At 40.8% G+C, this 18554-nt stretch overlaps 1 protein-coding gene across 3 annotated transcripts in view; it reads right to left on the reverse strand.

Annotated features, from left to right (window-relative positions):
- pard3aa (par-3 family cell polarity regulator alpha, a) overlaps positions 1-18554 on the reverse strand; it is a 402663-nt gene that overhangs the window by 103229 nt on the left and 280880 nt on the right. For all 3 annotated transcript variants that reach the window (XM_058401320.1, XM_058401312.1, XM_058401328.1), the window contains one exon: positions 3211-3339. In XM_058401320.1, coding sequence (XP_058257303.1) covers positions 3211-3339 — 129 coding nt within the window. The remainder of the gene's footprint in view (positions 1-3210; positions 3340-18554) is intronic.

Here is an 18554-nt window from a genome sequence, read left to right on the forward strand (position 1 = left end):
TTTAATTACAAACACAATCAGGTTCACAATCAGCCTGTGTCATCTGCCTTTGAACTCGGCATGCTAATTAGCCTAGTCAAACAGCAAAATGTTACAAAAGGCTCCTGAGCATAATGAGCTAATTATTTTGTAACACAATTACTGCCACAGTAAGGGGGAATGATTGGTCGTGATAATGATTAACATGCATTAATGCATCAAATAAAGTATGAAAATATGTGCATAGCTGTGGGCAGACTCGATCACTGCAGCTGCGATTTTAAGTGGAGTGGAAACATTAGCAGAAGTTCAGCTAAAGCGTGTGTACTTTTGGTGTCCATGTGGTTAATTTACTTTTCTGAAAACAGGAAGAACTTTTTAGAAGAACTAAGCTTTTTCTGACAAATCAAACCTTTACTACTGTCGACCAAAGACGTAACCTCCAAAATGCTAAAAACATAGCAAAACAAAAAGGGACTCATGGTTAAACACACTTCGAAAATATCCTGAAAATAAATGAGGATGAATAAAGACAGAAAAGCAGCCTCTAGTGGGACTAGTAGGAATCAAACGGGCATTTATGCCCAGACTTCCGGCTGGTATGTGGGCCCCAAGGAAGAAAGGAAGCTGCTAGTTGCGATAGTGGAGAATATAGGGAAAGAGGGCTGAGAATCGGAGGCGTCTCGGGCTGGCTGCACTCAGGAAGAAGCCAAACAAACATAAGGAAACCATAGGCTTAAGGAGCAGGAAACCAGGAGATGGACGCGTGCTAGCCGTTGATTAGCAGCCCGGCGGAACCGAAGCAGATAAGAGCGGAAGATGATGTTTACCACTCTTAGCTCCGTCCATTGGTCATTATTATGCTCTGAAACCAAGCAGTTATAATCACAAATTTGCTAACACACTGATACAGATGAGAGGAAGCCATGTGCATTGTTCTGTAGTTCCTGCCCTGGCTGGGTGTCTACAAAACCTTTGAGGACTTCCTCAGAGATTGTGCCCTGCATGATTCCCCCCCCATCTCTAATTGGAGCTCTGCCATGGTGGTCCTTGCAGTCAAAGCAATTAAAAAAAATCAAAATCACGCAGGGGTCCATGAACCTCCACAGGCATAAACAAAGCCCACCAGAAGAGTCGCTGTGCTGCTGATGAGGCACGGAAAAGCTGGCGGCTGGAGGACCGGCAGAGGACTGTGGGCAGCAGCTGCTTACAATTTACTCAATTGTGGCAAAACAAATGCTACTGATGCAGACACTCCATCATCCTCAACCCACATCAGGCCTGATAGCACTCTGCCTGCTTTCAAAGCTTTCTTTTTTTATTTTTATTTTGCTCAGTGTTGCAGGGGCTGTCATCCATACAGCAGTGACAGAAGAGGATTTAGGGAGCTTAAGTCATTCACAAATATAGCAAGGTAAGCCCTAAAGCTCCCGAGAAGCAGAGAGTTTCATGAACATCTTAGAGAGCTAGTACACTAAATCTGCTGCAGTGCTAGTGTGATGGCTGATCCGGTATACCTGTTGTGATTCTTTTTAAGGTATGGATTTGTTTCAGTTTTAGCAATCCTGACCAGCACCTAAAGGCGCTTCTGCCTGTGCAGTGTTTAAGTAACGGAATCTAATAGTATGAGAGAGTCTGAGAAGGTGGTATCAATCCTGGTGGTTTTTGGTTTGTTGGATTTGTATAAAAATAAAGCAAACAGCAAAATGAGCCAAAGTATAAATTCCCCCCGCAAACAGACTAATAGTTATTAAAGTAACCTTAAACAACCTCTTCTGTTAGTCATCACCTACAGTACCATCACCTGAGCTGCAATATCAAGAGCCTGGAGAAACAGCCCAGTCTCTGTGGCTAGTGTAATTAATCACAGCTTTTGTCACAGGTTCACATTACACTCATCCACGTGACTTTCCAACATGTGCTTCACTGTATAACAACACGTCAAAAGAAAATGCAGTAGCAATTGATTTTTTTTTTTTAAAGCCGTCAGTCTCCCTAGTGCTTTGAATATCATGTTCATAGTGTGGTGGCTGAACAGATTATTATTTCTGGGACAAATTCCCTAAAGGACACCCTTCCATTAAGTGGAGGAAAACTCGAGCACAGGGGCATGAGGAATGGAGCAAACAAATCTTGATTTAATTCAAGATGCAAGCCCAATAGACCTCTCCAAACAAAATCCGTGAAGCTTTCCCGGGATAGTGTATATGAAACGTCTTCAGAATGGAAAGATATGGAAATAAATGAAGTTGTGGAATGTGAAAAATGAGTATTTGATTGACTTGGGGCATTGATTGAAAAGACAGAGAGCTGCCGGGAAGCGCATTCTCTCTCTTTCTGTCGAGTTGGCGGGGTTCTGGGCTGCAGGCCAGAGCACCGATTTCCAGTGCCCATGGTGGAGAGCGCCACAGGCAAGGCAGGCTCCTTTGATAATGGGCTCCAGATGTTTCATTGACAAGGCCAGCCTCATTGTCACTGCCGGGCCTGGGTGCTCTCTCCGCGGAGGCCTGCACTGGCCCTATTGTTGCGATTCAATTATGCTCCATTAGCAAAAGTGGCTTGATAACTAAGTTCATTTGGTTTGTGTGGTATAATAGGGGGTCGCAAGTCCTCTACACGTACGGGGAAAGCAACTGATATTGTCTTCTTATTGTTTGTGATAAATTAATAGGGATTTGTAAACAATGCATGTTTGCATTCATGTAGCTAAAGATGGCTGTGAAAATGAATAAGACAGGTATTCAAGCCTGTGGTGTGATAAAAGATACCAACCAGTGTGAGTTTTCCTATAATAAGCTGATGACTGAAATGTGCTATTTTTACTTATAGAACCCAATTAGTACCCGTCAGCAATTTCTCTTATGTGAAGCATAAAAAAATCTTAAAAATACTAAAGAAATCTTATGACCAGTTACCTCAAAGGCAACAATTAACAGCTGTGAAAACATTCACAACGAGAAAGCCGTATTCTACACATGGTCCCATGTTGGCTGAGCGCTCCAATTAGCACTGAGACCTATTCAGCAGCACAAAAGGGAAAAACAATCTATAATTGATCAATTTAATACTCTCTTATAAAAGCCACTAACCACACAAACTAGCAACACTTACACAGACTTTCTCATACCTTTTTCACCCCAATTCAGTTAATTAGGCAAGTTTCTAGCACTGCCTATTTTATTTGTAAGGCTTTTTATTTTGCACAGGAGTGGGAGCTGGATGAAGCCTCACCTCTCTCTCTCCAAACGCATCCTCTGCATCTCCTCCTCTGTGGCCTGCATGTCATCCATTTTGTTCTTGCTTGAGCCTTTGCGCTCCATCTTGTCCCCTGTTCTCTCGTCTTTGCGGTGCTTGCCAAACCTGAAGGAAGGACACGGGAAACGAAAAGACATTAAGACGTGACGGAGAGATGCCATGTGCAAGGCTTGGCTTAGGATGTAAATAAGTCATTTTTTCTGATGATGATGTGTGACTTATTAAGAAAGACTTTTTTTTTAACCAGCTATAAGTCTAAAGTTCAGACGTCCTTTAATGCTTAAACTTTGAAAACCTGTCAGGTGGAGGATCAAGCCAGCAGTCAGGCACAAGTGAAAGCACATCAGTCACATCAGTGTTAGCAGTGGTGCTTTATATTATCACTTTTAACTAGCGCCATGAGACATCTGTTTGGAATTTAAATCGGATATTTCTCTGTCCAATCATCTTTAATCTGTTTTCGTTGTGGAACATTTCAAATAAGCCAAGGCGTCACTTCACTAATCACACCAGGAAGCATAAAATAAAAATAAAAACACTATTAAAGATATCTGGGAAAACATTTTCCTTTCTCAGTGAGCTGTCGTCAGCTAACGGTTAAATAATTCACATAAATGCGAGTGCCTGAATAGGCTACACCACTAGAACCTGCTACAGAAGACAACTGGGTTGTGTTTATTTACTATAGAGAGAGATTTTCTAACACTGATGGTTAATGCTACAGTGGTTGTTTCGAGTGCATGGTTCGATTTGCTGCAATATTTTACAGGCTCTACATCCAGACTGCAATCCACCATTTGATGACTGCTGTGCTTTACAACTTTGGGACAGATGGGATATTTCCTGTTTTAAAGGACATGATGTAGTGCTTTGAAAAAGTATTGACGCCCTTGAACTTCACATTTTGTAGTGAAGTGTTACAGCCTGGAACTTGATTGAATATAACTGGGATTACGAGTCAGTAGTCTGTATAAAATTAACATAAAACAAAAGTTATGATACATTATTGAAAGAAAAACACACATAAGAGATTGTTAGCATTTTGGCAAACTCAAAGTCGTCATAGAACAAATAGGGCTTGAATACGGTTGGGAAAATTACCAGCAGTGTATGAGTATATCCTTATACTGTGTGTATGTTCTTGCCCTAGTTAATACATACGTGTCATGGTCATTAAACCCCAAAGCAAACACAGCACAAAGCACTACAACTCTCTTCCTGCCTGATTTGCATCTTAATCACTGTTTCTTCCTGAGTCCTTGGTCTCAGGTCAGGATGTGGTACAGACTGGCTGCTCACTCACAGGAACGTTATTTGATGTCGGCTTTCAGGCCACAGCTATTATCCAAGACCGGCCCTTTGGCCATACACACGCACAATGAGACAGTCATCTAGACATCCACTGCCCTTTCAGGACTTCCCAGTGATGTCATTTCCTCCAGGCTCTTCCCATACCGATGGCAGCTGAGCCGCTGAAGAATTACTGGACAGGCAGCACAGGAAAGAATAAATGTGTTCAGGTTTAATGCCACCACCAGAGCCACCCCAATTGTAGCCAGTGTTGGAACAGCGCTATGGATTGTTTTGTGCATGTGCCTTGGAGTGCATGTTTTTTGGATTTGAAAGAATCTCATTTAGAGGTTGGAGGGATTATTGACAACCATAATGAAATCTATGTACAGACAAGGCAATAACAGAACGCACATGGATTTGCAAAGTGGGAGCATGAATTGGTAAACTCAATAAATGTAATCATTCTTATCGATCCTGAAGCTTTCCTATGACACTCTGGAATTGTGGATGGCAAGAATGCACTTTAATTATAAAAATCTGATTTAATCACCAACTGAAATCTATTTCTATTTCCATCCAAAGAAGTAGCTACACTCTATAGTTATGCTCTCAGGCATAACTATAGACTATAGCTACTTCTCTGGATGGAAATGCCCTTTCTCATGCCAAGCTGCTTCCTAACCACTATAACCTAGTTTTCCCTCACTCTTTAATAATCATTCCAATGGGTTTGGGGAAATGGCTGGAATGCAAACTTTCCAGCCAAACTTGATAGAATTACTTGAGAGAGAAATGACTTGAATATATTCATGAAACAGGAAACCCTATCCCCAAAAAATGGTTGTCGGCTTACTTCATATTACTGGCAAACCAACAGGCTAAATGACTTCCCCCTTGGCTCTGCTGCTGAAGGAGGGTGGTCTCGATCAGGTGGAGAGACCGACAAGCCTCTTCTCTCTGCTTATGTAAGAAATCCAAGGCCCAACCTGCAGCATTCTTCTTTTTGAAGCTCTACATTACCTGATTAATTAATCAACAAATGGCTGTGGTCAGGCTGTACAAGTCCACCATGTGAATACTAATAACGACAGTCCAATCTATCACCACATTCAATGACAGCTTCCTGCCATACTTCCTAGAGACTTTTTCATTAACTCTGATTCACTGCATCCTCCTTTACACCATCTGACTCCTCCACCCACCCCGGCTTTCTCTTCAGACGCAGATGTTGCACATTTTTTATTATCACGAATAAGTCAGTGAGATGAACAGCTTTCAAAACATTTTATATCACCCGGACACAGAGATTAGAAGTTGCAGATAACAAAATAAACAAATTAAAAGAAGTTGTTTTCTTTACTACAGATAAAGATGGAAGTAGAATTGTTGGTTTGTCATTTCGAATGGTATATAACTAATAGTTTAACCCATGCTGTGAAATCCTAAGGGACCAGACATCAATTTACAGATGAAATAAAGCGAGACAGAATCCATCCCCAATGAGCATGTCTGGGGCTTTTTTCATCTCCTCATGGCTTCAGACTTTAATTGGCATTACCAAACAGAGTGTATCTGATGAACAACCAGCCTGAGGTTTATTGACACTGGATGGCTTATGGTGACCCCTGACTCTCTGTCATCATTCCCTTCATGTCAGCAAAACCTGAGGAGGTCTACAGTTCCCTCCACAAAACACACACACACACCAATCAGTACAAGTACACACATTTATTCCACATACTAGCATCCACATGCACCAGGCATCATTTAAGTAATACTATCTGCCTCCTATTAGCATATTTCTTAATAACAATATTGGCAGGCTTGGACAAAAATGCTCTTTTAATCAGCTGATATTAAGGATACACTGATATCTGTATCAAAAATTTGGCTGGAATATTGTGCAAATTCTTTCACTTCTTCATATTTATCTGTATTTTTGCACACAAATCGCAAAACACATACAGTTTGATTTCGCATTGTCACAATCATTTTGTTTTATGACTGAAACCTGAACCGATTTCAGTTACAGCATGGAATGACCTTTGACAAGAGTAATCTAAAACTGCAATTAATCTCATTATCAGACTGTAAGCAGAGTGAATTGTTTCAGTATGATACATTTCCTGTGTTATGTCCTGTGTTTCAGTGTTGCTTGCGGTAACTAGGGCTGTACTCATGTCTGACATTGTCAAGTCGAAGACTAAAGGATTAGCCGAGATCGGGAGTCCTAAGGGGATCGAGTCCAAGTCGAGACGGAGTCCAAATGAAACCGAGGCTGAGTCAAGATCGAGAACAAAAAGCATCAAATCCTTTTAAAAACTAGTTGGCTTAATTTATGCACTGCTCTAATGATTGGGTTATTTTCTCTAAAAGAAAAAAATTCTTGTCAATCTTTGAGCATGTCAAAAGTCACAACAAAACATTTTTTGCAAAACTCTTGTATTAGACCAAGCCTATATTTAGCTAAACTAGTAACCAAGACCTATCTAAGTCCAAATACATAAGGCAATAACAGAAGGTATCTTGGGGCCCAGACTTTTTGGGCAGATTTGACTTAATAAGGAAATTTAAAACCTAAGAAAAAAAATAAAGTCACGACGATGGTTTAATCTAAAATTTTAATATATAAATAAATATATAGCAAGATAAACAATAACAATAGTATGAATCATTTGGAATGGGAAGCCATGTAAATTAGATGAACTATATCATCAGCTGCCAACACTGACATCGCCTTTTGTTTTTCACTTGGAAAAGCTATAGTCACTGAGGTTGGCTTTATCTTCACTGTCAGTTGCCAGGCTATGACACACACTCTGGTTGGGTACAGCTCTGTATGTGTATGTGTGTGTGTGTGGTTCTTTGGCAAGTCAGTAAGACTGTAGACATGATGAGAGACTGATCCTGGAAGAGAGAGAGAATAACTCCTAAACCCACTAGAGAAGAGGAGACACTTACACAGGTCATGTGACCATGTAAAGCTTCCTTTACATGACATTAAACCCTACAATCTGTTAACTATGTTTCAGGTCTCTCACAGCTTGTTTATAGAGTATTTGAGTGTAAACGTTTGCATCTCCATGCTTTATGAATGGAACTGCATGCCTTAGAGAAGCACACCGGGCGTCATGGCTTCTGTGTGTTTCACCACAGAACAAGTGGGTTCAGTCAGAAGACTTTTGATTTGCAGTGATGATTCCTGCCAGGAGGACATGTAGACCCTTAGACAATGCCAGCAAACTGTCTTCCAAACAAATCACTCATTATATGTCCTAAATAATTAATTATTTGACGTGGCAGATCCACAATAATACTCGTCAGTCAAAAGAAAATATGGATGTGGTAGCTTAGTGGTTAAGGACCTATCAGATGCTTGTGTGTTCAAATCCCAGGTTCACCAAGTTGCCACAGCTGGGCCCTTGAGCAAGGCCCCTAACACTAAATTGCTCAGTTATATAAAATGCGAATTGGAAAACCTAGCAAGTGTCTATCCTTCTTCTAATGGTAAAGCAATGCCACACAGTCTGCAGTTACATAATGGAACACTGGAGATTAAAACATCTGAGTGGTTTTCAGCTTCAGGGTGACAAAAAAAAAATCTTAAGTAATAAAAGATTTATACATAAACAATAAAAAAATATATCATTTTAATATTCATCAGTCTGACAGAGCTTTTAAAGATTGAGGGAAAACTTGAAGGTCAAGAAATAAAAGAGAAATCTAGTTCTCAAACACTGCCAAGAACTCTGTATTCAAAATAACAGTGTTGGAGAGGCCCTCAGGGGACAGCATGTCTCCTCACGTCTCCTCAGGTAGCCCTTAATATCCCATTCACACACCCTGCCATTCAGTTCATCATAAAGTACAGTGTGTGGCAGCCTCCAGTGCTCAAAAACGCAGTTTAATGGGCCATCACTGAGCATCACACCCTTCAGCCATACTGACAGCCAGCACTAATGAATACCAAAACATCTACTGGCTTCAAAACAACAGCCTGAGGAAGAGGCGACAGGTTTAGTCGTCTTGGACTCTCACACAACAACCGCTCTCTGCCACAAACATTCAAACACATACTGAAATATATGGAGGCATTCATGCATCAGCATACGCAAATGATACTCAGCAGCAGCAGCAGCCTATGGTTTAAATGATGGCCGCCGTTGGGGAGGAGACAATTACATTCTAATGCACAGCAAAATGGCAGCACTCCCAAAGGACTAGGCTGTTCTACACGCATTGTATCAGAAACGCGAGGTCTTCAATCACCTGCACGTCACCATCAAGGCTAACATATCACCACACAAAGCAGTGCACTGCAATGGCCTGTTTATACTTAAGACATTCAATACTGCACACGTGCATGCTGACCGTGTGTAAAATAACCTTTACACATGCTGCTAAGAGCTAAAGAAACGCCAAAACTGCTCCGAGACCTTGTTGCTTTTTTTCCCACGTCTGGAACACTTGATACCCAGTATATCAAATAGGCGTGACCTCGAAGACCTACTCCATCAAATTGCTTAAGGACCTGTTATTGACCTGCCATACTGTTTTATTTAACAAGTTCAACATTCAATATTTTACATCAACATACATCATCGTGCAGCGAAACGGTTTACGGCGGCCCTCTCGACGTGCCATATTTTATCTGCTTTGATTTATGGGCTACTAATGTAGTGCACGGCTGCGACAGACAGACATTAGTGTGCATCTGAAGACAGCGCAGATCTGTGTGTGTGTGTGTGTGTGTGTGTGTTGTTATCGACTCACACAGCCGTGCAGACCAACCCCAGACACACTACAACAGGATATTGCTCTATTATGCAAAGGCCCAATTAAGGCAATTAGGATTTACAATGGTTTAAATTGGGGGAGTGTTCAGAGGGAACATAATGCCAGTGTGATAAGCATTCGGCGAGAGCTCTGAAAGCTAGGGGTGTGTGTGTGTGTGTTCACACATGAGGCTAGACCAGATGACTAATGCTTATTTACTCGGTTCCTTCCTGCAGAAAATGTCCAGGACTGTGATACACGGAGAGTTTGGTGCACGACTGTTTAAGAGGACTGAATGTAGAGGACAAACTACAGCATGACCACAGGAAGGCTGATGAAGCAATGAACAGATTTCACAATAGATACTGCAACAAGAGAATACATTTAATAATGGAGCAGGTCATTAGAATCTGCAGTGTTCTCTAGTCGAAGTTCAGAATGGTGTATTGGAAATGAACCACAAACCACCAGCTTATGGTGTATGGGAACGCAGCATGAGGGAAAGACAGCTAATCTGTTTGTAAGCCTACAAAGATACATTACGCCTACAAAGATACATTATATGCAGCTGTTAACTCAGAAGGGAAACCAACAAACATGGCCAAGAACTAAGCAGGAACCAATCTAGTACAGACTGAGGGTGTTTGAGATATGTAGAGGGAAAACTGTGCTATAACAAACACCTTCATAAAGCATGTGATGATATCTCATTCAGGGAGGAACAATATTAGCTGGGTGACTGGTGTCTAGCTATATAGGTTTTTGAGGAAATTCACAGTAATCACTTGATGGTGTGATGGTGGAGAAACCTGCGATTTCCTATTAAGGTCTCTATAAGCAAGTAATAACCCCTGGGAGTGTTCTGTTGTAGGAAAATAACCAGTGACAGTGTGGTGTGATGACGGAGAGTTACTGTTACAACCCCAACACTGATTATTTTCCTCCAACAGCATGTCCCAATGTTTTATATTCCTCTGAAACCACAGCAATTTGCTAACAAAAGAAATGCATTAATAAATTAAACGTCAAACATGCTTTTAAGCGTTTACGGTCATGTTTAATATTGTAGAACCAATGAGACATTCCTGATCTTAATTCTGTTATCTCTTATGTTTTTGCAATTCCCTCACCATCCTGTTTTAGTCTGTTTATGACAGAATTTTAGGTTGTGATTCATCCTCTGCACAAGTCCCTGAGCAAACTGTTATTGTATAAGAACGAGTGACAAACTATTGTCAGAGCTATTTTTGTAGAAAATGAATTAATCAATCAATCAGAAATCAACAGCGTTGTAGTGTAACAGCTGTTACTTCTCACCTGAGACCAGTGTACAGTACAGTTATACCTGTTCACTCTTGTGTATACACAGCTCTGGAAAAAAATAAGAGACCACTGCAAAATAATCAGTTTCTTATGTTTTTTTCTTACAGGTGGATGTATTGGTGAGATGAACAGTTTTGTTTCATTTTTTGTGAACTGCTGACAATATTTCTCCTAAATTCAAAATAAATAACTATTGTTATTTCGAGTGTATATTTAAAGGAAATGACAACACATCAAAATAACCCAAGATCATATAGTATTTGCAGAGCTTTAATAACTCAATAAAATAAAATGTAAATAATTTGTAAACAAATTGTGTTAATGCTTTGGCTAAATAACATTAAGAAATCAGTATTTGGTGGAATAACCCCGATTTGCATGTGTTTTGGCTCCATGCTCTCCACCAGTTTTTCACATTGGGGAACTTTATACCACTCTTTTTGCAAAAAAACAAACAGCTCAGCTTTGCTTGATGGTTTGTGTCCATCCATCTTCCTCTTGATGACATTCCAGAGGTTTTCAATAGGGTTCAAATCTGGAGAGTGGTCTCTTATTTTTTCCAGAGCTGTGTGTGTGTGTGTGTGTGTGTGTGTATATATATATATATATATATATATATATATATATATATATATATATATATATATATATATATATATATAGTACATATATACGTGTGTGTGTGTGTGTGAAGCCTTAAGCCTATGTGCTCTGGTCTCCATATTATGCAGCAGAGTGGAGCAGCAGCCCAGACAGCAGCATGTAACTTTAATAACATCTTGTTAGAAGAGGAGAGGGGAACGAGAGGAAACGTCAGATCTGTCCTGCGCCCCCCTCCTCATTCCCTCTCTCTCCATACTGAGCAGTGGTTCTTTCCTCCAGGGCAGTGGAAGCCAAAAAAAAATAAAGTGCAAAAAAATAAAAAAAACAACACAGCCATCTTGGAGAAATAGGAGGTAATACTGCACATGAGTGAGAGAAAGCAGGGGGAGCAGCTAAGTAAGTTGTAAGTACCTCTCTGGATTATTGCAGCTGTTTCTAAGCCTTTTATTTTGAGTTAGTCTTTGTTAACGAGAATATCATTACGCACTTGAATTACGATACCGGCGTTGTTGCCCTGGTGACGGCCTTCGCCACTCTTGCTGATGTTATGATCCACTAGCTGCGTTTAGGCCTCTCTCCCTGTGGAGCTCATTATCTGGTACTCGCAACGTCACTCCAGCGTTTGGCTGTCAATTCTAGCTTTACACAGAAACATGGCCGAATATAGAGAAAGAAGGATGAACCCGTGATGTAACGCTCGGGCGCTGTCGTGTGGTGTGAGGTCTCAGGATCTCACCGCACTTTACTGCTTCTCACATGAGGCATCGAAGCAATTCAGTCTCCAGATGATGTTTTATTTTTGCAGAAGTGAAATGGTTTTCCATTTCTTTTAGCTGTGGAGGGGAGACACCCAACCGGAGTCTTGCAGCGGTAATAACACAAAAAATGAAATGGCAAATGAAAAGCTGGAAGAGAGGGAGACAGTTGGGGGTCCTTCCAGCTGAGATGGAGTGAGTGTGTGTGTGTGTGAGATGAATACATTCATGGCATTACTGTAGGAGTCTAGAATGGGATTTTGATGGGATTCATAGGCCAACCTGTGTGTGCGGCCTATAACACACACACATAAACACATGATTGTTCTGCCAATATGAGACACAAACACACACACCCCTTAGCCTGAAACCGCTCTTAGCTTTTTATATTTCATCCTCACCATAAAAATCAAAACATAGTATCATTGGTGTCTGTTCTCACCCGTGTTACTCTCTGTTACAGAGCCCATCCCGAGCCCAAAGCCACTCGACTCGGAACTCTGAAGCCCAAGGTCAACACAGCAAGAAAATAAATGGAAAAGTTGAGTCAGTTATGTGAGAAAAGCACCAAGTCTACTGTTCTGCAAAAGCTATGAATACATGATGAGTTAGTCATTAACATTCCTCTTCTGTATTTTCAAAACTTCAGAACACAAAAACTAGAGAACACAAGCATACGACAGAACAGACTCTTCTGCCTCTTCGTGCTTATGTCTCTCAACGTGATGCTCATGTATACACTTAATAGGAACACTTTAACTATAGACCTGCTAGGTCATCTAATTATTTAATTAGCCAATTGTGCGGAAACAGCACAATGCACAAAATCATGCAAGGAGCTTCAGCTAATATTCATATCAAACAGCAGAATGGGGAACATGAAAAAGTTTAGTTACAGGCCAGTTTACAGTTACTCAGTGGAAATGCCTTGTTAATGAGAAAGGAACATAAAAAAAAACACTCTTTACAACGGTGTTGAGCAGAAAAGCATCTCAGAACACACAACAAACCAAACCAACAGCCTATATAATATATAATGGTTCTTGTTCTTGGAGGACCGGATCGGAACCTCATATAGTCTTTTGCTGTGCATCTTAACTACCGACGTGTTTTTGTGTTGTGAGCCTGTCTTAGCATGTATTAGTAATGTGCTGGGCGATCACAAGCCACCAGAACAGATGCCTGGATGCTTCATTGGGCAGAAACATACTTGGCATGGCCCTCTTGCCGGGTTGACTCCACTGAGCTGAACTGAATTAGTTATCAATAGCATCTAACATGGCTATAATCTTACAGACAGGGTGAGATGAGAGCTATTCATTTCTCTTCTCCCTGATTTACTTGATGAAAATTGACTTCAAAGTCAAAGCCAGGAGCTAATAAATATGGAAGTGTGTAAATCTGACCCTCTCTCTCTCTCTATCGCAGTGATGCAGCTGGGTTATTCACTGTTAGCATATGATGTCTTTCATCTACAGTAAGGGTGCGTGGGGAGTTTCTGCAAAGCCTGGGATAAGTGTCTGGATATAAAATTACAGGCACTTCTTGGTCTTTGCTAACACTAAGCTTGAGGTGGAAAATACTCTGTGAATCTGCATGCAAAGTTCTGGATAAACAAAAGACAGCTGTCTGTTAATGACAGACTTTATCGGGATCTGTGGAGAAAATCTAAAGCCCAAAAAACAAACACGTGTGAGGCGGAAAAACACGGGCACAGAATTCATCATTGCTTTACAAATAAATGCTTTATGTCGCCAGCATTGCTAATATCAGGCTGGATATCAAGCTGGCTAAAATGAGGTCGCTATTTCACTGAGTGATCCTTAACAAGCTAGTTAACATGAGGCTAATGATTACATTGCGCAAACCTGTACTCCAGGTTGCTAGCAAGCTAGATCAGGTATTCCATTTTGTAAAGCTGTAATTAGTGTCGCTAACAAGCTAGCTCACTTCATCAGGCTGTTTATTACACTGCAAGCAAAATAATGCAAGCAGGATTTATCGCTCAAGCAGAATTAACACTAAACCTGTGATCTAAATATCTGTTTATATATTGTGCTCCAATTCAGAAATGTCTTTCAGTAGGGTCATGTGATATTGTTGCCATATTTCCCATCCAGACAAATAAGACCAGCAAGAGACAGGAACATATGACAAGCTATGACATTAATGTCATATAATCTCCCCATGCTGTATATCTCCATGTAAGAAGGGGGTGCATGAGGAAATTATTGAATTTACCCACAGACACTCATAAATCAGAGGATTTTTTTTTCTAGACGTGGAACACAAACACACCTGAGGATACGTACAGCAGTGTAACTCTAATAATCTTCACATCGGCAATCGAGTCTATTACATATTAGCCAGCAGATTAATCATTTCACGTCTGACTAATTTATAGAGAGCAGCGTGCTGGAAGGTAAACAGAGAGCGCACAGGGACATGACTCTGTTTGTGTTCCCGTCTCAGTGTCACAGATAAACGTACGGAGATAGTGAAGGCAATACTGCGAGTAAATAAAGCACCTCAGTGTTATTTATCAGCTGCAATTTCAGCTGGTTTACTGTCTGCCGCGTACGTTTATGAGGCCCGGCCTCTCCTCGGAGCTCAGAACCGAGCGGCCGTGTGAATGATGTGTCCGTGTCATCAACTGTCGACAGAGATTGAGGAAAGGAAACAGGAAGAACTCCCGCGGGAATAATGGATCAGTGCTGGTGACCTAGATATGCCACCTTACATCATGAATATGTGATGGTGCGGTTTGATCTCATGAACATGCCGTGAGTCTCGCTTGTTAAGCTCTAATCCATAAATAAGTCAGGCAGAGGATGATGTGTGCTCACTTCCATAATGAGTGCCAATTCCAACCATCAAACTTTCTGCTTAATGATTCCTGCCGTCTATGATAAAACAGCGTTGATATATTCGGGGGCAAAAAAAAGCACAGCACCAAACATCAATGCGGTATTTGATCTATTTCTGACCTGCCGTGAGATACTCCTATATCTACCAGTCTGGGAGAGTGAAGACTAACACTAGGACACCTGAAGCTATTGACCTTTTGTTCATGCAGATACTTGAAACTCTATATACATGAAATAATCATTCAGCTAGCCTTCTGACCTGGATGGCAAGACTAATAATCATCCATTGGACTTCTTAGAAAGAAAGAAATTCAATAAAGCAGCTTACAAGTTCCTGACTAGACCATGGCATCACCAGGTAAGCCTCTAATCAGTCAGAGGACATCATATCCATGTCTGAATTTGTTCCATACTTCCATATAGTGTCATTTTTTGTGCATCAGCCATTAAATTGCATCCAAATTCCAGTCCTGCGTAATTGGACCTGCTTCTACAAACACACATCAAACATTTCAAACATCATACACTCTTACTTTGATATATATTATGATGATACGGTCGCACGATCCTACTTAATATTTTTGACGATCCGACTGTGAAGCAAAAAAAAACCCCATATCCAGTCCAGTGTGTCCCTCACTGCTGCTCTGTACAGCGTTCTATACAAAACAGTCTATATAATAAATGAGCGTGTGAGCGGATGCATGAGTTCAAGCAGTGATTCAGTATTGAGCAATTTGTATTCCTGTCTGATACTTTAACAGCCTTCCTTGTAAGTTGGAACGGATAAAAGAAAAAAAAAAAATTACATGCAAATGTTAATGCAAATGAGTTTCTCATAAAAGGCTATTCTCTGAACTCGAATATTGTGAATACAGTCACAGAAACTACCAGGGCTCTTTGTATCACTGTAAAAATTGTGTTAAAATATCAAAGGTTAACCCGAGTCCAGGTGTATTCTGGATTAAATAACATAGCAGGGTTTATGGAGGTGACAGAACAATATTGATGCTTTTATTCTATCCCGAGCTAAAAATATCACACTCCGAGTTTATGTACTAGCCGGCATTGCGTCAGACGAACAAACAGAACAGAAATAGATCTTCCTGAGTTTGGAAAGCCGTGATTTGTGTGCTTTCGGTGGTAGAGAGTAAAATTACACAGATTCCATCATTTAGGGCTATGGCTAATTAATTAAGCTAACCTTATAGCTATATAATGAATCACTGTCAATGAATAATCTCAGTCTAATGAAAGTCATAGAGCCTGTGCCAACTGTTCTACAGCATTTTATGGCAGGATGAACAAGTGATCAAGTGGTCTTTATTTTCCAATTACAGAAATAAACGCTATAACCTACCTCCGTTCCTCCGGGGGATCGCTTAAACTTTCTTTGCAGAACTCTATAACAGCGTTACTTTATCAGAAAAACGGTCTGAAGAAGACTTTCAGGATGTTAATTATGCCTTATTTATCCGACGAACCCTTAAACAACCGGGAGCACTTTTCTGTAAGAGAGCAGACATTAGCCAGGTGTATGTGGAATAAAAAAAAATAAAAATAAAAAATCAGTGGATATAGTTCTTGTCTTAATACCTAGAACCTGCCATGGCTTAAAGATATTATCACTGTCTTAGCTGCTACACTCAAAGAAATTGTTCTTTTAATGATTCAATTAGGGGGTCTTGACGGCATGAAGGGGTTTAATCAGATTCCTTCCTCCATGCTGAAAAGACTAGCTTGGTCTGACCAGTTACCAGCTGGTCAAACTGGCGAAACATGTCAAGTCAAGAGGCTTTTACTGTTATTTCGACCATTTATCAAGCAATGGTGGTTCAAGTCAAATAGGGCAGTGGTGGGTCAAGTGGTTAAGGCACTGGGCTGTTGATTGGAGGATCAAGGTGCAAGCCCTAGCACCACCAAGTTCCACTGTTGGGCAGTTGAGCAAGGCCCTTAACCCTGCCTGCTCCAGGGGCGCTGTATCTGCGCTCTGACCCCGACTTCTTCAGCTGGGATATGTATATGTAGCAATGACAAAGGCTTCTTACCCTCAGTTCTTATATATAGCTTCAGATTCAGTGTTCCTACATACATAAAGAAACAGAGCTACATAACACAACACAGAACTAAGGGCTATAGAGAAAATTAACCTAATCACAAAGTGTGCAACCTTGTGCAAATAGTTCAAGACAAAAGACATAAAATAGCGCTGACCAGTATACAGGCAGTCATGTTTGCCAGTTGCTATGGAAACATTACTGTACTGAACTATCAGTACTCACAAACAGGTTGTTTTAGAAGGTAACCCAGCAGGTAGACAATTCAAGAATCTACAGTGGTTTACTAGAAGTCGTACAGAGCTGTAAAGCAGGGTTGAGAGAGAAATACTTGTGTATATATTTCTGTATAGACCTCTTAAGGGTTCTACATTTTCCAGGATTGTATTCATGCCAATGTGGCAGTGATGAAACTTATACAGACCCAGAGTCATTCAAAATGATGATAATGGGGGGAAAAAAAACAAAAGTTTTAGAGTCTGTGAAGCAAATCTTGCAGTGAGCACAGATCTGCCCTTCACAAAGCTGCTCTGCTCATGATTAATGAGTGCGCCAATAAACGCTCCAAGCCTCAACACCAGGGCAGGCACAGTCACAAAAGCCACAAGACCCTTAAGAGCACAATCTCCGGAGGGTTTTTCTTTTTTCCCCAAGTCTTCATTATATCAATTTATTCAAACAAAAGCAGTGAGTCATCAAGTCCTACACCAGGACAGTGTTGAAACCTGACCTAGCGACACATCTCATCCTTCTTCGTTCTCTCTGACAGTACAGAGAACGCCAAAAAATACAGCCAATTAAATTCGTCTGCAGGATAATCGACGGAAAAAACTCACTCCCGAAATCCTGAGTGGAGGAGAGGAAAGACAAGAGTCTAGTGTTTTGTTCATCGCATGCACAAAACACATTCCTGCCATGCAGGCGCCCGTGTGTGTGTGTGTGTGTTTGTGTGTGTGTATATATATATACACCTACAGTAATGCATTTCATTTATTTTACTCTCAATGCAAAAGCAATTCATTGACAATTGTCCTTATAGATGTTCATTTGCAGAACTAAGATGTGGAACCACAATGTGTATATATATGTGTGTGTAGGATTTCCCTCATGCATAGCCCCCTATGTATTAAATTCCAGGTCCCTATGCATTCCTGGTGAAGTGTGTAATGATTTTTACTCCATTGGCCATTTATATATTGCATCGACGGCCATTCACAAGCCGTGCACTTTCTCCGTCTTGTATCATTTTATTCAGAAACATCCCACCGCCAGGGGTTCACCTGTCTGTCCTGGCTTGTTTTAAACTCACAGCGGTTAAACAGTACCAAACACACCCACTTCACCATTTTCATTTTCCACAGTCTCAGCATCTGAAACGCTATTTGTCTGAGCAGACGGGGCCATGCTGTTTTCACGGCCCTTTGTGTTGTCTCGTTAACGCTCGCCTCTTCCCCTGGGAGATAACGGAATGGCTCTGGGCCTTTTCTGCTTCTCAAAACTGTGTCGCTTTGTAATAGAGTTACAGGGAAGAAGAAAAAAAAATGAGAAAGGCAGGGTGGTTTGCTGATCAGAGAAATAATTGGTGTTTTGGATTCTTTCGCAAACCTGAAACATGGATTTTGTGTGTGTGTGTGTGTCTGTGTTCG

The sequence above is a fragment of the Hemibagrus wyckioides genome, linkage group LG01 (genome assembly GCF_019097595.1).
Source record: "Hemibagrus wyckioides isolate EC202008001 linkage group LG01, SWU_Hwy_1.0, whole genome shotgun sequence".
NCBI lineage: Eukaryota > Metazoa > Chordata > Actinopteri > Siluriformes > Bagridae > Hemibagrus > Hemibagrus wyckioides.